The sequence below is a fragment of the Aquarana catesbeiana genome, linkage group LG12 (genome assembly GCF_042186555.1).
Source record: "Aquarana catesbeiana isolate 2022-GZ linkage group LG12, ASM4218655v1, whole genome shotgun sequence".
In the NCBI taxonomy this organism is placed as follows: Eukaryota; Metazoa; Chordata; class Amphibia; order Anura; family Ranidae; genus Aquarana; species Aquarana catesbeiana.
In genome coordinates this window covers 169647197-169655123 of record NC_133335.1, presented here as the reverse complement: position 1 = coordinate 169655123, position 7927 = coordinate 169647197, and the positions used below count along the sequence as shown (strand labels likewise).

At 40.3% G+C, this 7927-nt stretch overlaps 1 protein-coding gene across 1 annotated transcript in view; it reads left to right on the top strand.

Annotated features, from left to right (window-relative positions):
• The window catches only part of ST6GALNAC2 (ST6 N-acetylgalactosaminide alpha-2,6-sialyltransferase 2), a gene marked incomplete in the record, with an annotated part of 79680 nt that extends 72191 nt beyond the window's left edge, over window positions 1-7489 (top strand). Inside the window, 2 exon segments of the mRNA XM_073606204.1 lie at window positions 3772-3871; window positions 3957-7489. Coding sequence (XP_073462305.1) covers window positions 3772-3871; window positions 3957-4124 — 268 coding nt within the window.
• Window positions 7490-7927: the final 438 nt, after the last annotated feature.

Sequence of the window (7927 nt, the reverse complement as noted above, 5' to 3'; positions counted from 1 at the left end):
ATAAAAAAATATATTGAGTTAATCCTATTTTGATTAAGAAACACTTTTAAGTTTTTAAAATAAAGTCTTATATCTGAACATTTAATGTGGTGTACTCAAATAATGTGGGATTCTCAGAGCTCTATGGATTTTCTAAAGAGTGAGCTGAGTAGAAGCAGTTTTCTTTCAGACACTCTGTTTCTGATTGAAACGTTGCAGGGGTGTAAGAACTAACAGCCCAGAGTACATTTTAGTCCTCACATCAATAACAAAAGCATGTGCGAAAATTATTTTTTTTTAATTAAAATAATAAACATATCATACTTACCTGTTCTGTGCAATGGTCCTCTTCCTCTGGGGTCCCCAACCAGCGCTCCACCATAGAAAGCTGCTTTTTATGGCGGCACTCATGTGGACATCATCCTGAACCGCTCAGTTTGCATCTATTAGACACAGACTGTGTGTTTTAAGATAAGTATAAAGGGGGCAGATCCTGTAACACAGAAGATTTTTTACCTCAATGCATAGAATGCATTAAGGAAAAAGCCTTAAAGCTTTACATAGAACAAACCTAAATAGAGAAAATGTACAAAATCTTCATGCATTTCATTAAAAAAAGGTTCTAGATGGAAGTAACATTTACAGTAGATATATACAATACCTAAATGACATTTAGTTTGCTAATGCATTGTAAGGTGTGTGTCGGCACAGCCCTTTGTAGTCTGCACTAGGGGTATGTGTGACAGGGTGGCAATGCAGGAGCACAACTGGGAGACAGGTGTCACCGATCATTGTAGCGGGCCGCTATTATCGGTCCTAGTACCATGTGACCAATCACAGCGAGCACATGAACAGTAGTAAACCTGCTGTCATTGTTTACTACCATGTGAGCTCTGTGATTGGTCACAGCGATCACATGGTACTAGGGCCAATCACAGCAGCCCTGTACCATGTGAGAGCTGTGACCAGTCCCAGCATCACAGTAGTAAAAAAGATTTAATGAATGAAACCTTTACACTGTCTTTTACTGATTGATTATTACAGTGATTATCACTGTAATAAGCAATCGCAGTGTAGAAAAAATGCTGATAACCCCCCACCCCCCCAGAATAGTAAAGTGTATGGTAACACTGCACTGCTCTGGTGATAAAATAAAAAAAACACACCAGTTACAGTGACCCTGATCACCACCACAATAGTTATATTGTCCATAATCACTGCCACACCAGTTACAGTGTCTACTGTTCTGGTGCTTCAGGGCCTCTGAAAATGTGATAGGTAGTCTGAAAAGTAGATGTGTAATTTATGCGCCTATTTCTGAAGGTGCTCCTTGAATTTTGGGTCAATCTAAGCAGCTAGGCTATGAAAAAGTCTCACACTTATGGTATCCCCATACTTGGAAGAAGTAGCAAAATAAGTTTTGGGGTGTAATTATAAGTATGCCTTTGCTGTGTGTGATAAATTACTTGTTAAAATGACAGCTTTGTGCAACAAAAAAATATATATTGTTTTAATTTTCCAAACAATTGTGACAAAAAGTTACAACTTCACCATGCCTCTTACTAAATACCCCGGGTTGTCTATTTTCCAAAAATAGATTATTTTGGGGGTATTTGTACTGTCCTGGCATTTTAGAACCTCAAGAATTAAGATAGATAGTCTGTACATCAGGACAAATCGAGTTTCAAATATATATACCATAGATTTTAGACTCTACAACTTTCACACAGACTAAGTAATATACACTGATTTGGGTTATAAATTAATACATTTTGACCTACATTTACGAAAAAAAGATTATTTATTTGGAAAATTTTATAACAGAAACTATACTTTCAGCTGTGAACTTGGTATTGATTTGAAGAGTTGCCAAAGGGCTCTCATGTTAAAGTAATTCAGGCAGCTCTGGAGCCATTCGATCACTTTTACTGAGCTCTGAAAGTTTGTCACCCCCCCATAATATGTGCTTGATGAGCTGCAGTGAAGGCAGGAGTGACATTGGGGGTCTAATAGATCCCTGATGTTTCCATAAAAAGGAAAAAATAAAAATAATAATGCAAAAGATAAGAATAATTCATACAAATAAAATTTTGTCCCACACTTCTAAGACATGCTGTTAGGTTAATTGGCTCCTGTCCAGAATAGTATGTGTATGTGTGAATGTGAGTTAGGGACCTTAGGCTGTAAGCTCCTTGAGGGCAGGGACTTATGTGAATGTACAATATATATGTAAAGCGCTGTGTAAATTGACAGTGCTATACAAGTACCTATAATAAATAAATAAATAGAAGCTCCCCTGTCATCTCCATACACACCCCAATGCAAACGCGTAGTATAAGGCGCACAGACACTCACCGGCCACTTTATTAGGTACACCTGTTCAATTGCTTGGTAACACACATTGCTAATCAGCCAATCACATGGCAGCAACTCAGTGCATTTAGGCATCTTGACGTGGTGAAGAAAGGGGATTTAAGTGACTTTGAACCTTGGCATGGTTTGCTGGTGTCAGACCGTTTGGTCTGAGTATTTCAAAAACTGCTGATCTACTGGGATTTTCACGCACAACCATCTCTAGAGTTTACAGAGAATGGTCTGAAAAAGAGAAAATATCCAATGAGCGGCAGTTGTGTGCCTTGTTGATGTCAGAGGTCAGAGGAGAAAAGGCAGACTGGTTTGAGATGATAGAAAGGCAACAGTAGCTCAAATAACCACCCGTTACAACCAAGGTATGCAGAACACCAACTCTGAACGCACAACACATTGAACCTTAAAGCAGATGGGCTACAGCAGCAGAAGACCACACCGGGTGTCACTGCTGTCAGCTAGTGAAGCTGAGGCTACAATTCGCACAGGCCCACCAAAATTGGACAATAGAAGATTGGAAAAATGTTGCCTGGTCTGATGAGTCTCAATTTAATCTGCGACATTCACATGGTAGGGTCAGAATTTGGCGTAAACAACATGAAAGTATGGATCCATCCTGCCTTGTATCAACAGTTTAGGCAGGTGGTGGTGGTGTAATGGTGTGGGGGATATTTTCTTGGCACACTTTTGGGCCCCTTAGTACCAATTGAGCATCGTTAAAACACCACGGCCTACCTGAGTATTGTTGCTGACCATGTCCATCCCTTTATGACTACAGTGTCCCCATCTTCTGATGGCTCCTTCCAGTAGGATAATGTACCATGTCACAAAGCTCAAATCATCTCACCACTGGTTTCTTGAACAAGACAATGAGGTCACTGTACACCAATGGCCTCCACAGTCAATAGATCTCAATCCAACAGAGCACCTTTGGGATGCGGTGGAACAGAAGATTCGCATCATGGATGTAAAGCCGACAAATCTGCAGCAACTGTGTGATGCAGTTCTGAAGGCAAGAGGGGGTCCAACCCTGTACTAGCAAGGTGTACCTAATCGAGTCGAGCTGCAGCTCTGTGTGTCCATTCAAACACGGAGCTGCAGTTCTCCCCCCCCTCTCTCATGATTGGCTAACTGACTTTGATTGACAGCAACGGGAGCCAATGGCGCCGCTGCTGTGTCTCAGCCAATCAGGAGGGAGAGTCCCGGATGGCCGAGGGACTCATGGACATTGCTGGACAGTGATGGGGCTCAGTTAGGTATTAGGGGGGCAGAGGGGGGCTGGTGCACACAGAATGCATTAAGATAAAAAAAAAACTTCTGCCTTTACAACCCCTTTAAATCATGTAACTGTTACGTTTTAATTCTTGTAAATACTTGCAACAAAGGAAAATGTTTTCAGCTTTATTCTGTTTGTGCCTCTCACAGATTCCTGAAATCAGAAATATTAGATACAGAATATGCCTACTTGTATATGCCAAGCACTGGGGGACTGATGCTGCTGACTGCCCTTCATACCTGTGATCAGGTAAAGAGAAGCCCAGTGCATGTCGTTCTTATATCATATACTGTACATCTTCTATTCAGATCATGATGTCTGTTTTTCTCTTTAGGTTGATGCATACGGATTCATCACCTCTAATTATAAACGCTACTCAGACCATTATTATGAAAAAGAAAAGAAAAAACTTGAATTCTATGCCAATCATGACATGCTCATGGAAATGCACTTGTGGCAGAAGTTGCATCAATATGGGATAATAAAGCTGTACCATAGATGAAACAAGACCAGTTCTTTTCCATGGGATGCCTGTGCTCCTCCATCTATGAGGATATCCCCTATGGGGAAAACTAAGACTTGATGTAGGAAAACCAGAGACTTCTGTAGGAAATGACTTCTCCTGTTGCCTCACCAGTGCTAAGACTATGAAGACTCGTATGCACAGGCCCCTAACATAGGTCATACTTGCACTGTAAGCCAAGTAACCTTCATTGGCCTGGTAAATGTATTAAGTACATTGTAAAATGAATGTAAGAGCCCATCCAGAAGATATAGTTTTAATCATATGCTGGCAGGACCTAGCATTAAATATATTTTTTCTTGCTAAGTGATGTATAGGTATAATACTTACACAGAATTCCCAACGACAATGCCTTCACTGCTTTTCTCTCCAGAAGGATGGATCAATCATTGTTTAGCCATTGTCCAGAATCAGCATCTCTTTTCCCAGACTGAGATGCAGACTCAAAGATAACAAAGTCTTGACAAAATCCTGGTGCCTGTGCAGTTTTTGTCTTCAAAATTCAGCCCCTGCTGCAGCTTTTCATCTAAATACAAAATTCCAGTGTTGCAGTCTGATCACTGGAGGAGTGAGTGGGACTGAGGAAATGCTTCCTCCTGCCTGCAGCAGACTGATGCCATCATTTCAGCCTGGTTTTTAATGTTAGAAGGTAGAGCCTTTTGAAAAATGATGCTGTTGATGTTTATTGTGATATGTCAGGAGTTAATTCACGCAGGCTAAAGATACCGATAAATCCACTTTACTCATCCATGAGATTTTTACATATATTGAGGAATGCAGTGGAGAGATCTTGATCTGTGTTTAAGGACCATCTTCCTCCTGAAGTGTCTTCTTCTCCCTGTTTAAGTTTTAATTTCACCAAATCACATTATGCTGGATACATTGAGAGAACTTGGACTTTTCCCACAGGAATGAGTGAAACTCTGCAATAGAACAGGTGTGGAGTGCAGACCCTTCTGAGAAATTTCTAGAGTCCATAGGGTATAATAATAAGCAACGGAGAAATTCAATTCACGAGCTTCCATTTTTGACTTATAGCGGAACTGAAATTATGAATAATTTGGTATCACTGGCCCTCCCACCCTCCTTAATTTGTAAACATTACAAAATAAAAAAAAAAGGCCAGAGAAGGTTCCAGCATTTCTTGGGTTGTACATTTGCAATGTGACAATGTGAACTATAATGGGTAAGGCCAATGTAAAGATCCATCTCAGAAGGACACTGCTGAGTCTTGCCTGGGCTAAAGTTGGAGACCATTCCATCCTAGTCTAAGGTTTGATTTTTTTGTTTTTGTTTGTTTACATGTACACATCAGGGAGGGTGAAAGGGATCAGTGGGGATAAAATAATCATTATAAATTTAAATACCATATAATATATGTCACTTTTGGGTGGGCTTGCCCATTTAGCAATAGAAAAGAACAGCCATGAAACTAGAAGAGTGAAAAGCAGGCTTCAGTTACAAGAGAAATACTTTTGCATTTAAAATGTGTCTCCTTTTTCAGTTGGAAAACAACAACCTTTTCTCCTTGTCAATGATCTACTACTCTGGTTACGGGATTAAAATAATAATTTATCATGAACACTAATGGACTAACAAAGAAGTACTGAGCAGGAATCACTAAGGCTACGCATGTACGTGTGAGGATTATTATTCAATCAGCCGGTTAACTGAAAGACAGTTGTATGTTTACACACTTTTGCAAGCCCCCAACTCCCAGTCATCTGATCTCTGATCTCAGGATGATCACTGTTGTTTTCCAAAGATAAAGACATTGCATTGAGCAGCCTCAGAATTAGGATGGAACGATCAGTCATGTTTATGGAACGATCTTTTCTATTAGTTGGGACTCTGATGTCACATAGAGATGGCATCATTTTTACTACTTTACCAGTTTCTTTGGGTACGTTGGTTTCTCGATGCAGGACATTTGGGTGCCAAAAACAAAAAAAGAAAAATGAAAAAAATGTTCCTCTCGTCTGAACTCTAAAACATAATCTAACCTGTAAAATTAAACCAGAACTTCAAAAATAATGTGACATAAAAGACTAAGGCTGGCCATACATTTGAACCGTTAATGGCCAGGCAGAATGTACCAAGTCTATTGATCGATCAACTTGGGTACAATCAGCCTGCTGGATTCCCTTGTGATTGTTGCTACTCCCTGCTATAGCCCCTGCTGTAGCCGCTAGCAGTAACCACTGTCTTCCCCCATCTGCCCCTGCCAGAAGAAGACAATTGCTGATTCCCCTGTCAACACCACCTGTGTTGATGGGGGAATCGTGCAAATTTCTTTCTTGCAACCCATGGTTACAGGAAAGAAATTCACACCGTGTATGGCCTGTCTTACTGTGGCCCAGCTTGGTAAAAACTGGCCCTGCATGTGCGATAACTATATGGCTGCTGGGGCTGCCATAATCTACTATAGTAGTATTCCTTACATACAGTAATCTGTGTCCTATGCCGGAGGGGTAGGAGCAATTTCTCATTTTGACATCACCTGCCCCTCCTCTTCACCTCGCCCAATCAGAGCCTATGTAGTATTCACTGACAAAAATACAAGGCAGTTCCTGATTGGTGAAAGGACAGGAGTGCCCAACTCTTTTATGTTTCTGGCAGGAGAGGGAAGTCACTCCTACCCCTCTGGAAGAGCACACAGCTTACTTTCTGTATAGAATGCTATTGCACTGGATAACAACCCCTGCTCCTGCTTTCTGCGATTCTGTGCCTTATCTATATTGTACTTGCCACTACTGAAGTTGCAAATGTTAAACTGAATACCTTTTAAAGCGTATCCAAACCAAAAAACAAAAATATAGAATATTGCTGCTTACCAGTCCTTAGATGTAGTTTTAATTTTTCAGGCTAACAACATATTCAGCAGGTACAGAAAATACCTGTTGATCCTGCCAGAAATGCAGTGTCCTTGTCACTTCCTGTGAGCTTGAAAGCTAGTTCAAAGAACATTTTCTAATCCCATCAATTCACCATATAGTGGAGATGAGTAAAGGCGGATGTGTTTAAAGTCCAACCTGTGTGACATCCATGGCTGTCACCATAGATTCAGTGGAGAAATTAGGGTAGACATGAAGGACAGGAAGTGTATTGTTTAAAGAATCACCAGGTGAAAATAAAGGAAAAAAAAACCTGTAAATTGAATATGAATGCAGCCACCACATCTAAGGACTGGTAAGCTGCAATATATTACATTTTTGTTATTGGGTTTAGATGTGCTTAAACTACTGTTGCAATGAAAGTAAAACCTTAGGGATAATGTATTTTTTTAAATTTCTTCTTAAGTGTTTAAAAAAGAATAACTATTTTTAAATAAATATGTAAATAAGTATGTGTCTGTTTGATTTCCTGAAAAGAACAACTAATGAGCCTTAATGAAAAATACTTTTAAGGCTGATACAGAAAAAAGGCTCTGGTGATGCAGAAAAGAACTATATGTGGATGGATACCAAAGGGCTAAAGGAGCGGTCTTTATTCCAGCATTTTTCTTATTATTACTGTATGTACAACATTAAAATCTGAAATAAATCCTTTGACAGTGTGGGGGCTGGATATATGCAAGGTGAGTATATGCTATTGGGGAGGGGATGCGAAGTAAAGCCTGCATTGGAAAGGGAGAGGTTCACCTATGCATTATTTTGTCCTTTGATCCCTTGGCACCATGTGTACGCAAATATACGGCCCCACTGGACTGGGCTTTCTTCCATGGGGCTGCATGGAGCCGCACAGCGCGCTCCCAGCTCATGGGGTCCCACTGAGAGCCCCAT